Source organism: Miniopterus natalensis, chromosome 2 (assembly GCF_054644295.1).
Source record: "Miniopterus natalensis isolate mMinNat1 chromosome 2, mMinNat1.hap1, whole genome shotgun sequence".
NCBI lineage: Eukaryota > Metazoa > Chordata > Mammalia > Chiroptera > Miniopteridae > Miniopterus > Miniopterus natalensis.
The window spans coordinates 127,133,361-127,151,938 of NC_142082.1; the positions used below are offsets into that span (position 1 = coordinate 127,133,361).

The 18,578-nt window shown below is 39.5% G+C and overlaps 2 protein-coding genes across 2 annotated transcripts in view; both read left to right on the forward strand.

Moving 5' to 3' along the window:
- PTPRR (protein tyrosine phosphatase receptor type R) overlaps nucleotides 1-2,912 on the forward strand; it is a 222,690-nt gene extending 219,778 nt beyond the window's left edge. Inside the window, exon 14 of the mRNA XM_016198918.2 lies at nucleotides 2,000-2,912. Within this exon, the coding sequence (XP_016054404.2) occupies nucleotides 2,000-2,093 (94 nt within the window). The 3' untranslated portion in view covers nucleotides 2,094-2,912. The remainder of the gene's footprint in view (nucleotides 1-1,999) is intronic.
- Nucleotides 2,913-3,854: 942 nt separating this feature from the next.
- Nucleotides 3,855-18,578, forward strand: part of PTPRB (protein tyrosine phosphatase receptor type B) — a 99,850-nt gene continuing 85,126 nt past the window's right edge. Inside the window, exons 1-3 of the mRNA XM_016198909.2 lie at nucleotides 3,855-3,909; nucleotides 5,143-5,538; nucleotides 11,890-12,146. Coding sequence (XP_016054395.2) covers nucleotides 3,855-3,909; nucleotides 5,143-5,538; nucleotides 11,890-12,146 — 708 coding nt within the window. The remainder of the gene's footprint in view (nucleotides 3,910-5,142; nucleotides 5,539-11,889; nucleotides 12,147-18,578) is intronic.

Sequence of the window (18,578 nt, forward strand, 5' to 3'; positions counted from 1 at the left end):
AAAACAGACAAGAAAGGGGAAATCTTGCCTTAGTTGACGTAAATAGAGAGAGGAAGTTCACAGACCAGAGCCCATGAGATGGACCATATACAAGGCTCCACATACCATCTGCAGCTCTAAGGGGTGGACTAATGGTGCCCTGAGCTGTGTGAGTGCCAGAGGAAGGGAGCACCTCTCAGCTCCTTGGAGCTGCCTTAAAATCTACTGTGGCTGGATTGCTCGAATTTCCCAGTCAAGGCCGGCATCTTCTGGACACTTGCTGTGTGCCCAGATGTCATCACCCAGCTAAGAGGAAGATTTACCACAGCCTCAGCTGCCCATTTCTGTTGCCAACTTATAACCAAGGAAACTTGGCCAGAAAGTTGCCTTCACTACGACAAAAGGTACAGTTCTAGGGGAAAAGACTGATGAAATACTTCTGCCAAAAGCAGCTGTCACCAGAAACCGTGCATTTACCTCTTTATTTCTTACCAAATATATCATTTTAGCATCATGTCAATCTGTTTAGTTTAGAAGGGTGAAGTCTTACTATCTGAATATCTTGTAGGCTTATATTTATATAGGTTTACAAGTAAACATAGATACAAGCCCAGTTTTAGTTATTACCATCAACCAAAAATCATGTTATAGTGAGGAAATATATTTTATTTTTAAAATCGAAGTGCTTACATGACCTAAAAATAATTCTTCAGAATAGTAACAACAGCCACTAGGAAGAATTGGCTAAAACATAATTTCAAAGTTAGTTGTGTGATTGCAGAGTTGTGGAGACTTTACAGGACTTAAAATAGTTACTAATAGTGGCGCTGTTTTTCAGCGAGCAGTAAAAATCCATAGCATTTTATATTATATCTGGTAGCTTTGCCGAGTACAAGAACCGTTAAGTATTATAGAGAGCAAAATGCGTGATAACCATGTTATATATAAAAGTGTAAAGAGAAACATCACTATTTCTCATGAAGGCTGCTACCTCCTACTAATCCAGCAGCAATAGGTGTGCTCAGTAACGAGTGATGATGATGATGATGATGATAAGAGAGAGGAAACAGCAAGAGCCAGTCCCCTTTTCCAGCTCATTTAAGGGCTCACCCACTATTGTATTAGACACCAGCATACCCCACCCAGAGGCTGAGGTTGTTTCCATATAGCATACTCAGATCATTCCAAGGTAGTTCTTCTTTGTACTTGTAGAAAGTGCAACAATTTACCATTGATTTTTGTTTGGTAAACCCACTTCGATAAATTTTAATCCAAATGCATAAACCATTTTAACATAAGATGAATGACAAGCCACCTGATAAGTAATACTAACACTCCAGATACTCATTTAATTCATTCATTGAATTACTTTAACCCTCACAAGGATCCTATGAAATAGGTACTATAATTATCTCACTTTAAGAGGGGGTAATTGAGGCACAAAGGGTTTTAAGGAACTTGTCCATGATCACACAACTAAGAATTGGCAGAGCCCGGCCGGGCGTGGCTCAGCCGTTGAGCATCGACCTAGGATCCAGGCGATCGGGGTTCGATTCCCGGTCAGGGCACATGCCCGGGTTGTGGGCTCCATCAATGACTCTCTCATCATTGATGTTTCTACCTCTCTCTCTCCCTCTCCTTTCCTCTCTCTGAAATCAATAAAGATAAAAAAAAGAAAAAACAAAAAGAATTGGCAGAGAAGAGATTTAAACTCAGACTGTCTGGTTGGTTCTCAAGTCCAAGTACTTAACCAGTAAGATGCACTGCCCCGCCAGTAATGGTATGTAGGTAAAATTAATCCAGTGCTTAGTCGTACCAAGCACTATGTTAATCCCTTTATATACATTAGCACATTAAGTTCACCAGTTGGGTCATCTGGACACAGCTAAGAGGGATAACAAAAGATTCAGCAGGTCCCCTGTTGATTGGCATAACACCCTGGCGTGGCCGTGGTCTCTGTGTGACCTGAGGTTGCAGGACGTCAGCAGTAGGCGGTTACCGTGTCATCTCCTCCTTCCAGGGGTGGAATGGTCCAAACCAGCGAGCAGTATGAGTTTGTGCACCACGCCCTGTGCCTGTATGAGAGCAGACTTTCGGCAGAAACCGTCCAGTGATTCTCTGAAGATTTACCAGACCGTCAATCTCCAGGGGTGACTGATCAATTACCCACTTGAGGCTTCTAGAAGCTTCCAGCAATGAAAGGAAAGTGAAGCCCGACGTCAAGCTGCGGCATGGCCTGTGGAAGGTGGCAACATAGTAAAGCTTGCCAGCCCCTGTGTATGTGAATGAGTTTGTGAGCATCTCCTGCGTCATGTTGAAGGTCCTATACTGTTGGAGGAACGATAGACTTCTCACACTGCTGAGGATTTCGTTTTGTCTGTATTGATGATCTGCCACACAGAATGTGTGTGAAGCACTCAGTGGTGCATGTCATCACATGATGACCCGAAGGAGCTGCTGAAGAAATTATTATTGTGTGTTTAGATGCTTTAATGTTTGCAAAATCTGTCTTGTGAATGGACTGTCAGCTGTTAAACTGTTCCTTTTTAAGTGCTATTATCTTTCTCAGTTACCACAATCTTGCCGCTGAAGTTGCAAGTGATTGATAAAGGATTTTTAACAAATAAGTCCTTGTTTTTGAAAATAAAAATAAATCAAAGCAGTAACTATTTTATATGGAAATGTGTGTTGATGATATTACCTATGAAATGTGTATTTATCAGTACCTCCTATCCATCAATTACAGAGCACAATGACTGTCGTTGGGTGTCTATGTATCTATTCTCTATTATTGGGCACAGAGGTGGTTTCTGCTCCAGAACTCTGTTCACTGTGTTTCTATATTGTGAGTCTCTTTACTGTAAAAGGGGAAAACAAATTTGTAGCAACTCTGACATACCAAGAATTTTAGATATTTGTCTGTCTTTTACTAAGGAGTTTTTGAGTATGCTGTCTGCCTAGACTCTCTTGCCCAATAAAAGGCAGTTGCTTTGGGGAATGATGTCATATGTCACATGTCCAGAAGTTCTTCTAAAGGATGCTGCCATGGGTATCCCTACATTTCTGAAAGGTTTTAATCTTTGAGAGACAAGTAAAGCTAAAAACAACAACAAAACAAAAAACTACACTCAGCAAACACTAGCTGTTCTGCTCAAATATGAATTTTTAATGCAGCTATGTTGACTTTGTTTCATACTGCCAATAAACGACTCTTAATACTAAATGTTGAGTAAAGCAGGTACTTTTTTTTCCTGTTTGGCGAGAAGCTGTTATCCTTTGGAGGAAGTCTGAGTAGATGATGCAAAGGGTTTAATTTTAGTCCCTGCCTCCCCGCAGTGGAGATGACTATCTCGAATGTAATACCTATTGTCTGACCACGCAGTGCTGTCACTATGTGGTTTCCCTTGATAGCCTCCCAGCGTGTCTATAGGAACAGTACATGGCTTATATCTTTCTATCGCTTGTCATAGACCCTCGTAAATCACACGGTTTGTGTTTATTCAGCAGAATCACATCACCTGAAGAGATGCAATGACGTAGGAGCATTCAGTTATCTCAGATTACAATTCCTCCCTTCCCTCTTGAGGTTAAGAAGTGCCGAAGGGATGGATGCAGGGAGAAAACTTAGGAGTTTTATTCCACTCTTGGAGGCTGGAATTTTTTCTACATAAAAAAAGAGAGGTAATCATAATCCCTTCTTTCTAAGGAAACAGACAAAAGGACACTGGTGTGAAACTTCCCCAAACAATTCAATAGGAGGAAGCGCTCGTCACTGACTTTCCCCCCATGAAGGCCCACTTCCTTCCCCGGCTCTGCTTCTCTTATCTGGGAGAATTCTCCCCCCCAGCGAAGCATGAGCGGTTGTTAAGTGGAAAATGGAGGCTGAATTTTACGTGGCGATCCTCACCTGCTTGGTCTTCGGGAGCTCAGGTGAGTGGGCCTGGCTCGGTGTCTCGCCCTGTTTCTCCAGCAGCTGGCAGATGAGATTCTGTCCCTTGAAAAGTGCCCGAAATGAGGCGGAAATGGAGCCAGGTCTCCATGGCAGTTTAGCCCAAGATGAGGAGGAGGTGGGGTAGAAGGAGCCAGCTCTGCCCACACGGCTGAAATTCTCCAGAAGAAAGGAGAAGCCCCCTCATGTCCTGCCCATGCCTCGGGCAGCTCCCGAAATGGCATCTTTACAGCAGAGAGTAAAGAGTCCTGAGGAGATATTTCTATTATTTTATAAGAGTCTGGGGCATTCTCCATGCTTTTTTCCAATTAAGTTTTGATTTTGTGTTTTTTTTGTGTGTGTGTGAGTTAAAGAAAGAAAATATAGGAAATAGCATGAAAGGGGATGAACAACTGTGGTGTGTTTAATTTGGAAGTTGTTATTTGGCAGGAAATTCTGAATATTTTCATGGGAGAGCTGGGCAAATGAAGTGAAAGCACATTAAAAATGGTTTCTGGGCCCGACTATCTTACTTTTTAAGACTGATGTTTAACAAGTGGGTGCTTAGTTTCCTTACAACAAGAAAGGCTGATATTTTAATCTGTTAGTATTTGAGGGAAAATTGTAGATATTGTCACAAAATAGAGAAATGCTTCTCTGTAGGACTATAAGAAATTTAGCTTGTGACAATCAGTTCTTTCATTGGTTACTGTCAGCTAGGGAGGTGTGCTTAGAAGGGGGTGACAATTTGTTTTATCCTGAAGTAAATGCATCCAGTTTTGAAAGTTGTGTTTAAACTATGTAATTTATATACAAATATTTGTTGCAGTGATAACTCAAGGGGGTCCAGGTGAGATGGAAAGAATAAAATGGTTAAAAAGGGACCTGAGCTTTTCATAATTTCAGCATATTTAACTAATTGGACTAAAACATCACGCCATAGTCTGGATGGTTTTGTTTCTTTTCCAAGCTTCCTTTCGTTATTTCAGTGGGGGGAGGGGCGGTAAGTAAAGGAAAGGGAGCTAAGTGTGACCTTTTGACATTTTTACATTGTTGGCCTTGAGGTATTAAGCTCCAAGTGTTGAATCTGGGAATATTCACTTGAAATGAGAGCAATAGCAAAAGATAAGTAAACCTCAGTCTTTTCATTTGGCTAGTCTGTGGGTAGGTTGTTTTGTTTTCTGATGGGCCTTGTAATTTGTTACATGATACTAGATGAGCTTTTCATCTTCCAGAGGGGTTTCAGATCATCCACACCAAGACACAACAGTGCCTTTTTGAAAATAAGATAGTGTCCATGGGCTTGTGCAGTGGGACCAACCAGAACCAGCAGTGGATGTGGACTGAGGACGGAAAGCTCCTTCATGTAAAATCTGCCCTGTGCCTGGCCATCTCCAATTCCTCTGGTGGCCCTTTCCGATCAGCTATCTTTGCCCACTGCTCCCAGGCACCCCGGTGGACTTGCGATGAAAAGAAAGGGTTCCTTGAGATAGAAAATACCTCTCTCTTTCTCAAGAAACAAGGCAACAAGGCAGTGGTCAAGAAGGGCAGGAAATACCTCAATAGCTGGATGAAAATAGATGTCAACAAGGAGGGAAAAGCAGTCAATGAAAGCCTCTGCTTAAAAAAAGGTGAGCTCTTCCTTTCAGAATCAGTTCTGAAAGTTCTTCTGCTACATGTCTTGTTTTCTCACATTCAAGAGAAGTCTACATTCCCCAACACAATTTCTATGGGAGATTCATAAGCTAATGCAAATGGATCATGTGGTGCCCACCAACCTGGAAAACGTCATTATCCTCATTAAAATAAGCCCAACTTTTCTCTTTTTGTCTGTCTCTCTCTCTTCCTTCCCTCCTTTTCTTGCTTCTTTTATTAATTCAACAAATATTTCTTGAGTTTCTCTTTTGTGCCAGACACTAAGCCCTTTGGTTAAGCACTGTAAGATATATGAATATAGATCTAGACATAGGTACAACATACATGTGTAATGACTAAAGCCAATGATCAGGAAATGAAAAATTTTGCTGATGTAGACAATTCTGTTCTCTGATTATGAAGAACTAGAACATCAAAATGGTGCTTGAGAAGACTGAAAAGATAGTAAATTGTGCTTGTGCAGAACTCCCGCACTAATGTTTAGGAGTAGATATCTTTTGAAATGGTAAGAACCAATGTATAGCCACAGAGTTTCTAATTTGTTGACCATTGATGGTTATAACCTAGATGATAAACATGTGTAAAGACTTGTATGCAGGGACACAAATTCCTAGTGCGGCACACAGTTTAGTCCTGGGCGAGAAATTTTTTATTTGTGGATACAACTTAATTTTCTGTTTTACTTAATCATTGTATTGCTTACTCCTCTCTGAGAGATTTGCTTTAGGAAGTCATGAAAGATAAAATAGAATGTCCAGTGTACATTCCATTGTACAGTGTTTCCCAAAGCTTGACTACAGGCTTTTGCCCAATTGGCTACATAAGAATCGCCTGGGGGAGGGGAGAGAATCACCGCCATCATTTCTTCTCCCACTACCACTTCCAAGGTTGTATTTCAAGAAATATGGATTTGGGCATAATACTTTCTGTGTTTAAAAAAGTTCCTCAGATAATTTATAATTTTGCTCAATAATCCCACTTGGAGGTCAGCATATACGGTTTCTGTAAATCTTTTTATTAGATGTTGATTTTTTATGCTTATATGAGTCTTTTTACCATGCTAACATTTGGATAGCTTTCTGTCACTCATTCTTTTCACAAATTAAATAAGCGTTTATTTAGATGCCAGTTAAATGCATTGGGCTTTTTTATGATAGAAATTGAGTATTACAGTCCCTATCCTTATAAAACTTCTGACTATGAGAATAAAGTAAAAATATGAGTCAATTAGAAAATTCAACTTTTTCAGATAATATGCAGCATATAGCACTGATTTGTGTAACTTCTTTTCTATAATTCATGTTGTAAGGCCTTTCATAAACCACATGGAGTCATTCTAAATAGTCTCTATATACCGCTATACACAGAAGGGAGATTCGTCCCCAACTCTCAATCAAACTTTATTTAGGAGAATATTCCTTCATTGAAACTTTTAAAAAGTAGATACAGATTAGTGCAGAATTATTCAAGACAGTAGATAATTCATGGAAAAACCATCTCCTTTGACCTTCATACAAAACATATCCAATGATAGACTTCACTTCAAAAACAAGGTGGATAAAAACAACCACTTACAGTTAACCACTGAACAAACATGCCTGGTAATGTGTGTTGGGGAAGAAAGTTGGACTTCTAGGCAAACCAGGGTTAAAATTTACACAGTTGTGGTACAAAAAAATTATTTTGTGAATTTACATAGGTACAACACTTGCTTTAATACAATTATAAGGTAACAGGCCCATTTTTCTGCTCCATCTCAAACTTACCATTAATTAAAGATGCACAATGATAACAGTCGACCCACAGCACGAAAGCTCACTGATTTGCTAGAGAATCCGTTGTGAAAAATTAAATTGCAGTCAGAAGTTTGCAATAAATGGTTCCAAATCCCCTTTTTAAAGAGTTGATAACTAAATGTTATAATATAAAGCACAAATATGCATGTTGTTTATCCATAAGATGTGAATTATTTTAAGTTCTTCAGTAAAATACACTTTGTAAAACTTTATTCTTTTTACCATTCCCAAGAGTTATTTATTTAATTTATTTTATTTTATTTTATTTTATTATTTTATTTTATTTTATTATTTTATTTTATTTTATTTTATTTTATTTTATTTTATTTTATTTTATTTTATTTTATTTTATTTTATTTTATTTTATTTTATTTTATTTTTTATTTTATTCCTCACCCGAGGACACTTTTTCCATTGCTTTTCAGAGAGAGTGGGGGAGAGAGAGAGAGAGAGAGAAACATTGACGTGAGAGAGACACATGGGTTGGTTGCCTCCTACAGGCTCCCCAACTGGGAGTCGAGCCTGCAACCGTGGTACATGCCCTTGGCTGGAATCGAACCCAGGACCATTCAGTCCTTGGTGTGAAGCTCTGATCACTGAGCCAAACAGGTCAGGGCTCCAATAGTTATTTAGACTTTTATATTCTCCCTCCCTTTCATTTCACTTTTATTCTAGCCCAATCTTCTTTAATATATTTAATTTATTCATATATGTAAATATATGTACACATATACATAAATTATCCTTTTTCTAAGGTGTCATTTGTTTTATCTCTTTTCCATATTATTTTCCCACTTTTAAAAGGCACATTATATTTGGCATCTTCCTAGAGTATAGAAAGTATTAATGTAGTTAAAATTTCCTACCTCCAAAATGAGCTTTATTCAAGTTATTATGTTTTCAATGTGCTTGACAATTATTAGTATCACTTGAAGGAAACTAACAAGTTATGTATTGCCTTTATTATCATTACACAAAATTCCATTTCTATTATTGATTATATCTGAGCCAATCTTATGCTAATTCATAAACAAATAGACATTGATTTTTTAAAAAATATATTCAAAATATGGTCTTAATACGGTGTGGTGATTGCAAATCATCTTACAGGTAAACTATTTGCAACTTAAATGCTAAACTGTTTAGACTGGCCCAGGATGGTCCACTTTTTCTGGAATCGTGTTCCAAGAGGAATTGCGTATAATGTGAAAACAATGTAGTAGCAATGGTACAATAAAGCTTTTTAAAAATAGCTTCAGCATATTGTTCCATTGTGTAAGAATTTTTCCTTGCATTTGCCAAACCACATCTTGCTCTTTCATGAACTTTAAAATGTATATATCTTTTTAAAACACATCAGAAGAATTTATAGATACCAAAGCACCCAAAGATCTACTATTTTTATGATTTCATAACACCCATTTCAACAAAGAGGTCAGGAGATGGAAAGATAAACTTATTTTCATCACTTTATATATTTCTATAATGGATTTTCTTTCCGTCCCTCTACTTTGTAATCTTTTAATACCCACATAAAGAATTATTAGATTTCAGTTTCAGTCACATTGTGTATGTGAATAAAATCATATACTTAGATGAATATTAGAATCACCTGAGAAATTTGTTAGAAATGCAGGTAGTGGGTCCCACACCAAATCTACTGAATCACAATTTCTAGGCAGAGGGTCAAGTCTTCAAATTTGAACAGGCTCCAAAGGTGATTCTGATGCCTGCCGAAGTTTGTAAACCACAGCTTTAAAATTCACAAAATTGGGGAACAATGTTAAACTAACATTGCTTCTTAAATAGCACAAGTTAAAAACACAGAAACAAAATGAAGGAGTACTTAACTTTGATATTTTGTAGGTTCTTTCTTTTGTAAAAAGGTGGTGGCCTAAAATGGAAATGGACTCTTTGGTTTGGGATGTTTTATAAGTAAATTTAGAAGGTTAATTAAAGACAATTACAGAAGACTGAAAATTTTTCCATAAGGTATTCCAAAGCTACATGCAATGATCATAAGCTATGCTATTCGCAGAGGAAATTTCAAGAATGTTTTGATCATTTATCTCATTTGGGGAGAATCCTGTTTCATCCATTGAATTAATTATGTAAGTTGGCAAATTTTTTAAAATGTTCTTAGGATTCTTAGGATAAGCACTTAGCAAGTGCCCTTAGCAAGGAAGAGTAAACATAGGTTGACATGCTAAGACACCAATTACATGCTAGGTGTTTGGAAGCTTGGTTTTGTCCTAACCCATTATTTAATTTTTTTTTTTTTTGGAAGTTCTGAGAGCTAAAATTGTCATATGTGGTAATCAACTCAGAGGATCACCATTGGCCAAAGCTCAAAATGACCAATATACTGATCTCCACATACAGAAATTTTATATCCCAGCAATATACAAATGACAACTAAAGGGACATTCAATCACCTAACTCAATTAAGACTAATTCATGGAGTTGGAAATCTCCCTAACATTACAGTTGGGTTTGTCAGGTACAGTTGGGTTTAACACTCCCGGGATAAATAAATCCCCTGGTCTAAGTTCAGAGTGGCTCACCTGAGCACAATAGCAGTGATAGTGGCACAGGGTTCTGAAAGATAAAAACAAACAGAAACTAAGGGGAATGTCCAAAAATCTCCAAAAGCCTAGATCTAGTAGCTGTGCAGCAGGGTTTACAAAATCACACAACACCCAGTTATATTTAATTTTCAGATAATGACAAATTTTTTTTAGTATATTTTTAGTATACAATATAACTTTTGTAGCATTATGTATTTGAGATATATTAAATATACTGAATTACCAGTTTGACACTTTAATTTAACTGGGCATCATGTGTTTTTATTTGCTAAATCCAGCAACCCTATGTACAAGTTACTTTATACAACCCTCCACATCTCAAGGAAAAAATGCTTAATAGCCATAATTATTTTATTAACTTTTAAGAGAACTGCTATTTATATCTTGCTAAATTTAAAAAATACCTTTTCCATCTTCATTCTCTTTTTATATCTGATCCCCCTCTTTTTTATATACATTATCAGATGAAATATGTTAATTTAAATCAGAATAGAAATGAATTAAGTTCAAAAAAGGAGTCAGTAAAATAGACCAGAACAGGGAAAATGCTATGATTAATAGCATCTTCAGGAGACCTCCACCTAACACATAGTAGTTGCTTAATAAAAAGTTGTTTGAATGAACCTGTAAAGGAGCAGTGAAAAAGATCATCTTTCTTCTGGGAGTCTTTAAACCAGAAACTTTTCAAAGTTATGATTATCTAATTGGGCAAGATTTTGTAGATTTTTATATCCCAGAAAACTGATTCACTGTGGAGCTGACGGAAGCATCTAAACATACCACTTCAGCCCATAATTTATAGACCTTTCCAGCACTTCATCTTATACAACCGTTCTTCGAGTTTTGCTGCACAAAGAGTGGTCCAAAGACCATCAACATCAGCACCGACATCACCTACAGCTTGTTAGAAAAGCTGAATCAGACCATCTCTACTGAATCAGAATTTGCATGTTAGCAAGATCTCCATGAGATCGAAGCATATTTTAAAATTATGACTATTAAACATAATTCACAGACCAACTTTTTTAAGTATGGGCAATTCAGCCTTGAAAAACAAAACTAAATTCATCCCACCAGCTCCTAAGTTTTAAATCAATTAGCTGTTGTCCTGGCCAGTTTGGCTTAGTGGTTAGAGCATTGGCCTGAGAACTGAAGGGTCCTGGGTTCTCTTCCAGGCAAGGGCACATACCTCGGTTGCAGACTTGATGTCAGGGAGCGTAGCGTGCAGGAGGCAACCAGTTGATGTGTCTCTCTCACATCAATACTTACCTCTCTCTCCCCCCTTTCACGTCCCTACTTCCACTCTCTCTGAAAAGCAATGGGGAAAATATACTTGAGTGAGGATTAAAAATAAAAAAAAATAAATAATTAATTAATTAATTAATTAACTGTTCTTCCAAAGAGAAACAGCTTAGAAAGTAGAACTGTCCCATGATTTGGTACTCCCACAATTAGGATTAGAAACAGTCTGCACTATGGTTAAAGAAATGCCATTGTTTTCCAAGAAATCATCAATCTTCATGGCAAAGTTAAGCAAGTCGTTAACAGTTATTCTCAATCTGGTATTTTGTTTAACAACTGAGAAACTGTGAAAGACCCCCATGGAAGAAAAGTTCACATGTACATAAACTCGGAATTTTGCATGAAGCTTTTAGAGATTCATGGAACTCCTGAAACCAAGTCAGTGAGCCCTAAATGTCCATAGAGTAAATTTAATTCTGTCTTCTACACAGAGCTGGGATGTTGATAGATGGATAAAGGATGGGTGAACTGAACGGCAAATGAGCATTGTGCCACTCATGGATCTCTGATTTTTCATATAACTAAAGCTTATCCACACATCCTTCATTAAAGAGGTCTTCTTTTTCTAAGCAAAATTGCTTTTATGTGAAGAATCCGTAAAATGAGGGTAATTTTAGCAACTGTCCTTTCTTTACCTCAGCTGGCCTGGGAGCAGAAGTGTTGGTAAGGAGCATTAGAAACACGTCTCCTCCCCAAGTCCCCACTGCATTTAACGCAGGTCCGTACAGCCCAGAGCAGCTCCTTAGCAATTCCACAGAGGCCTTCACTAGAAGTACCACCGAGAACTCCAGCCAGAACAGCAGCCAGGGACAGCACCCCCATCTGCCGATGACTGGAAGTACAGAGGCATCGTGGGTTCCCTGGACTTCTCGGCCTCTCGCCAGCACCACTAAAGAGGTAAGAGGACAAGGGGTAGAGAGTGTGGTTTGGGAAGCTCTCAGAAAGCCCATGGCTTGAAAAGACTCACTTTGTGGGGAATGCTGCTACTCAAGTGCATGATCAGGAGCTCTGTGTCCTAGCTGTAAATCGTACGTGAATGCATTTTGTGTGATGAGAAAAATCTTTAAAATTGAATGAAAAATTCTACATCTTTCTAACATGAACATAATTAGGTAGCCATGGCCAAAATCCTGAACGAAAGCCAGGGTTCATAGCCTTATGCATAACCTAAAACCAGGAAATAGAAATTGAAATCAAACCCTTGTAGGTCCCCCTGCATTTATGTCACAATCCTGTATGCTCATAAGGAAGGAGAAATAGTCACAAAGCAATGGAAGGTTTGGGGATCACTATTATTGATCTGTGAACGTGGTCAAGGAAGCTGAGGCTCTTACTAATTCCATGTCAGCATCCACAGGAAGACAGATTGGTCAAATGGCTGAGGGCAAGCGATGACATGGGCACAGAGACTGCTGGCATAGTGTTTCTGTCACAGGTGATCATCTCTTCAGTTTTGCTTCCCACCTGGGGTTTGAGGCCATCATTTTGGGCAATAACAGTGTAATTAAAGCAAATCCAACAAGCTACGGTTTCACTTGATGGTGTCTAGTTGTTTCCTAATAAGCAACCCAACTAATTTAAAGAGAGCAAAAGCCCCACACTATGCATAGGACTTGTTCATTTTAGTTGCTTTGGGTTTTTGGGGGTTTTTTTGCTTTGTTATTGCATATGGTTTCCAGATAGTGAGCCAATACTTCATTATTGATGATAAAACAAATATTGCCGGTCCTTTGAACAATTCTTGGGATTTTATATTTATCTTCACTTTTCCTTTGCTATGAATCTCCCCTGTAACCTAGCTCTCCCCTGGCCTCTAAGTAGAAGTTAGGAAGGCCTCATGACTTTTCTGGACACTTTCCATCACTTTAAAACTCAAAATTCACTCTCAATCTATTTACAAAACTACCCACTTCTGGAAATAACCCAAACTCAATATTCAACTTAAATGTTAGCTCCACTTCTCTCGTCATCTATTATCAGTTTGAACTTGAAGTAGAAAAAGGGAGCATGTCTAGATTTTCTCACTCCCTGCTTAGCTTTTTACCCACCTCTTCTAGTTTGATCCTTATGGTTTCAGATCTTTCCGGGCCTGGAACGTGGGGAAGGAAGAAGGAAATGGAAGGAGGAGAGCTGGTACTTAAGAGTGTCATCATGAACTGGCACTGTGCTCCCTCCACCTCCAAACCCTGAGCCCGCACCGCTTCCTTTCGAACTGGAATGCTTCTTGGTGGAGCACTTTCTCACTTTGGCTGAATGTGTTTCTGCCAAAACTGCATTCTAACGTCAGTTTAGAAAAGTATTCACTTACACATGAGCTTAAATATTAATACTTATTTTGTTCTGGACTGATGTATGTATTTTTATGTGATAAATATATAACTAAGTGCATCAAATCAGAAACATACTGAAGAGAAATTACAATAGAAACGTATCTGCCTTACCACTAAAGAGCTGTCTTTTAGAAAAAAAATTTTTTCCTATTTTGTCCACACACATTGGGAGCTCCCAGAGGGGGCTGGCCGGGTTCTACTGGGATGAGTCCAGGACACCCAGCTCTGTTGCTTGGTTGCAGGCGTGCCAGCCTGAGCCCACCCAGCACTGGGTCACAGAGCTCAGGTGATCCAGCCCCAGAGCTGGGTTTGCAAGTTCAGGTCATGGCAAGTACACTGTGGGTTTTTTGGGATTTTTAGCCTTTTAAAAAAGTGAAATCCACAGCAATGGTTATGGCCTTTCAGGTGGGGCACCAGAATGACTATGCAACTAGCTCTTGTTCTGGTTTTTCTTGAGCTCAGGCAAAATCTTAACTCTGTCCTGGGAGGCTGAGTGTGTAGAAGCTTCACTCTTTCCAAAGGCAGGTTCTAAAACTTTAGCTTTCCATGACCCTCATACCTCAGTCAAGGCATCCCTACCAGGTCATTTGATTTAGCAGAAGGATTTACTTTATAACAGTCCATTAGAAAGAGCAATAGTTAAGACACTTTGAAAAGTAAGTGAGTCACTTTTGAGGTAAAATGCCTGTCCTTTGAAGTAATTTTGTGGTTTTTTAAAATCTTGATGGGATTATTAATTAATTAATTAATTAACTAATTTTGTATTTTATTTTTTATTGGGGTGACATTGGTTAATAAAATTACATAGGTTTCAGAGGTACAACTCTATAATACCTCATCTGTATATTGTATTGTGTGTTCACCACCCCAGGTCAAGTCTCCTTCTATCACCATTTATCCTCCTTATATCCTCTTCTATTTTCCCCCACCTTTCTTTTCTTTCTTTCTCCCTTTCTTTCTCCCTTCCTTTCTTTCTTTCTCTCTTTCTTTCTTTCTTTCTTTCTTTCTTTCTTTCTTTCTTTCTTTCTTTCTTTCTTTCTTTCTTTCTTTCTTCCTTCCTTCCTTCCTTCCTTCCTTCCTTCCTTCCTTCCTTCCTTCCTTCCTTCCTCTCTCTCTCTCTTTCTTTCTTTCTTTCTTTCTTTCTTTCTTTCTTTCTTTCTTTCTTTCTTTCTTTCTTTCTTTCTTTTTCTTTCTCTCTTTCTCTTTCTTTCTTTCTTTCTTTCTTTCTTTCTTTCTTTCTTTCTTTCTTTCTTTCTTTCTTTCTTCTTTCTCTCTCTCTCTCTCTCCCTCCCTCCCTCCTCCCTCCCTCCCTCCCTCCCTCCCTCCCTCCCTCCCTCCCTTCCTCCCTCTCTCTCTCTCTTTTCTTTCTTTCTTTCTTTCTTTCTTTCTTTCTTTCTTTCTTTCTTTCTTTCTTTCTTTCTTTCTTTCTTTCTTTCTTTCTTTCTTTCTTTCTTTCTGGCAATAGAAGGGTATAAGAGAGAAATAAAATCATTCGACTTAGCTGCTTGTAATTGTGTAGAAAGAAAAATCTCTGTGTGCCAGTTGTCTTCTTTATCGGGTAGCACCTGGTGGGTGTGTGAGGATTTGGGACTGACTGGCCTAGTGTAACTGGGCCACAAGGAAGATAGGGGCTCCACCTCTTAATGGGAAGAGCTGCAAAGTCACAAGGCAGAGGGGCATAGCCACTGGGTGGGAGCCATGTGTGAGCATCTAACCATCTTCCATTGTAGTGTTATAGGTAGTATGGGTGTTAGAAGTAGTATTTCGCAGATAGCTTCCTTAAACTTGAAGAGGTTAAGAAGTGGCCCAAACTTGGATGGTTAGAGAATAGCAGAGCAAGGTGAAGAGCACACACACACACTCACACACACTCACACACACACACACTCACACACATACACACACTCACACACACTCACACACACACACTCACACACTCTCACACACACACACACACATACTCACACACACACTCACACACACACTCACACACCCACACTCACACGCGCACACACCTACTCACAGTCTCCTACATAAAGCTCCTGTTAACGAAGGTAAATGCCAAGGAGAACACAGTTTGGAACCCAGCCACCACTCATGAATGCTACTGCAGAGTTTTCCTAAGTTGACTCTTTTTATAGCAGAATATTCCCCTACCTTTCTCCTTTAGCCTCCTTCCTCACATCTTCGCCTGCCAGTGTTAGGGGTCTATCTCTGGAAAGTTGTAGACTTGGGCCAGAACTTGGCTTCAGAAATCTCTCTTCTCTCTCTCACTCTCTCACTCTCTCACCCTGGACATGAATTAACACATATCATGTGCCTGGAAAATAGTGTTTAATTCCTGTTAAGCACTGTTCTTATTATTGTTGCCATTATAATAGTATAATGTGGCTGTGTGTATCTATACAAGGACAAAGTTGGTAGAACAAAAAGCTTGTCTAGCACTGGTAGGTGTGGCTCAGTGGTTAGAGCATAGGCCCTCGCACTGAAAGGTCATGGGTTCAATTCCCAGACAAGGGCATATACCTGAGTTGCAGGTTCAACCCCAGCCCCGGTCAAGGCACATGCGGGAGGCAACCAATCCATATGTCTCTCTCACATCGATGTTTCTCTCTCTCTCTTTCTTCCCCTCCCTCCTCTCTTCCAATCTCTAAAAGTCAATAGAAAAAATATCCTCGGGTGAGAATTAACCACACACACAAAAAAGGAACTTGTCTATAGTATGAGTCAAGAAGTACTGTATCTAGACCAATAGTTCTCAAAATCTGAACCTCCAGACCCAGAACTTGTTAAAAATGCAAACTTTAGGCCCTGCCTTAGACATACTGAATCAGAAATGCTGGGTGTAGAGCTCAGCAACTTGTGTTGTAACAAGCCCTCAAAGTCACACTGATGCACTTTTAAATTTGAGAACCACTGATCTAGATAAATTTGGTCCTGACCCACTATATCTCCCCCATGGGCTTCTAATGCTTTAGTTTCCCACCATTGAGGGTACTATTGTGTTATTGGGTTATGAGAAGATGAGGAGGGTAGTGCTATAAAATCTAAATAATCAAATAGCAGAAATTAATTTATCTAATTACAACCTCCTGCAGTGTACATTCTTTAAGGAATGGGCCCAGGTAGAGTAAGTGGAGCCTATGAAGACAGGGAACTATTGCTAGACTGTAGGGTCTTCGTGTTAATTAGAAAAATGTGTTTCTAGGCACATAGTTCCACCATGAATGCATAAGACTTGGTAGTGGAACATGAGCTAGATTTCAGCACCCATGCACACAGTCAACCAGAAACCCTTGTATACCACCTAAATGAAAATGTACAATGTCCTTGTGCACAGGCCTTGCTGCAGATCAGGCCAGGTGCAGGTGTCAGAATGTGTCCTGTGTAGACCAGCCATTCCCTATGGGCAAGGTGAGGCAGGCCAGGAAGTCCAGCTGTTGGAGCACGTGAGTGATGGATGCAGGAGGAAGAGTTAAATGTGGAAAAGTGGCCTCCAAAGAAGGGGAGGATGGGCCCTGGGCTTCACTTAGCTTGAAAACCTGACCAACCTTGCCCTGGCCAGTGTGACTCAGTGGCTAGAGCCTTGGCCTGTGCAAGGAAGACTCTCAGATTCAATTCCCAGTCAACGGCACGTACCTGGGTTGCAGGTTCAATCCCCAGCCCCAGTTGGGGTTTGTGTAGGAGGCAGCTGATTGATGTGTCTCTCTCACATGGATGTTTCTCTCTCTCTCCTCCTCCCCCTTCCCTCCCTCCTTTCCATTCTCTCTAAAAATCAATGGAAAAAATATCCTTGGGTGAAGATTAACAAAAAAATAAAAATAAAACCTGACCAGCCTCCAGTCTGGATCCCCTCTCAGCTATGTGATCACGAAGGAGGAGTTTGATACAATGGTAAAGAGCTAGGGCTCTGGCGTCAGAGAAAGCTAGTTTAAATCCTAGTGGTGTCATCTCCTACTTCCTCAGTTCAAGTCATACTTGCTTCCTCTTTTAAAATAAGGATAATTAAGGTACTCTATCTGCCTCATAAGAAGGTTGTGAGGATTAAAATCTGATTAAGCAAGGTGCTTAGTACATTGGCTCTACAGGACAAGTATTCAATAATGTCAGCTATTAATACTAACCTCTCTTTTTGTCCCATCGTTTCTACCCTGCTGACATCACAGGGTGGTTGTAAGAACCAGATGAGTAGCATTATTGTGTGAAAATGCTTTGAGAGGGATAAAATGTTGAGTGTGCATTTAAAAAGTCCCTGGCTGGCTCTAATTCTGCTTAGCATCCCTGTATCTCCTTTGAAGGCACGTCTCCTTCTTCCCCTCCCCGCCCTGCCCTGGCCCTGGCCCTGGCCCTGGCCCTGGCCTGGGACAGGGGTTTCATTTCCTCAGTTTATGAATAGCCATTGTGGTGCTGGTCTGGGTTTCACAGTTCTGTGCTTCCTTCCATTTGGCCTTCAAAGGAAGGCCCATGGGAGCCTCCAAAAAAGTGACAAGGCAAATGCAGAAAATCCTCACCTTGTAGCACCCCTTCTAGTCTGGAGCAACCTCCTTTATTGTGTTATTTAAATTATACGGGAGGGTCTCCCCACTGCCACCACTGTTCTTTAGCTAGAACTGAAGGTGAGACTCTTTCCCGTTAAGGAGGCAAACTCCTAGAAGAAGAAGTACAAAGATGTAGAAAAAAAAAAATCCCCTAATCATTCCTCATGAACAAGGACTCTTAGATTGTTTAATGGGAATGGAATAAAATATAAGCGATTCTGAGACTGCTGACTGGGCAAAGGGCCATGTGAGGGAGGAGGGATGTGTTCCTGAAGACCCAAACTTATAATTAACGTCGTTCAAGCCTAATTGAGGCAAAGGGCTGTAGTTTTCCTGGTTTGCCAAGTGGGTCTTCTTGCTCCAATAGCATAATATGCTTTACAATTCACTTGACCCTCTCAAGCTTTAAAATTTCAAGGATTTTAATTTTCTTTCATTTTACTTTAATTATAAGTGATTTG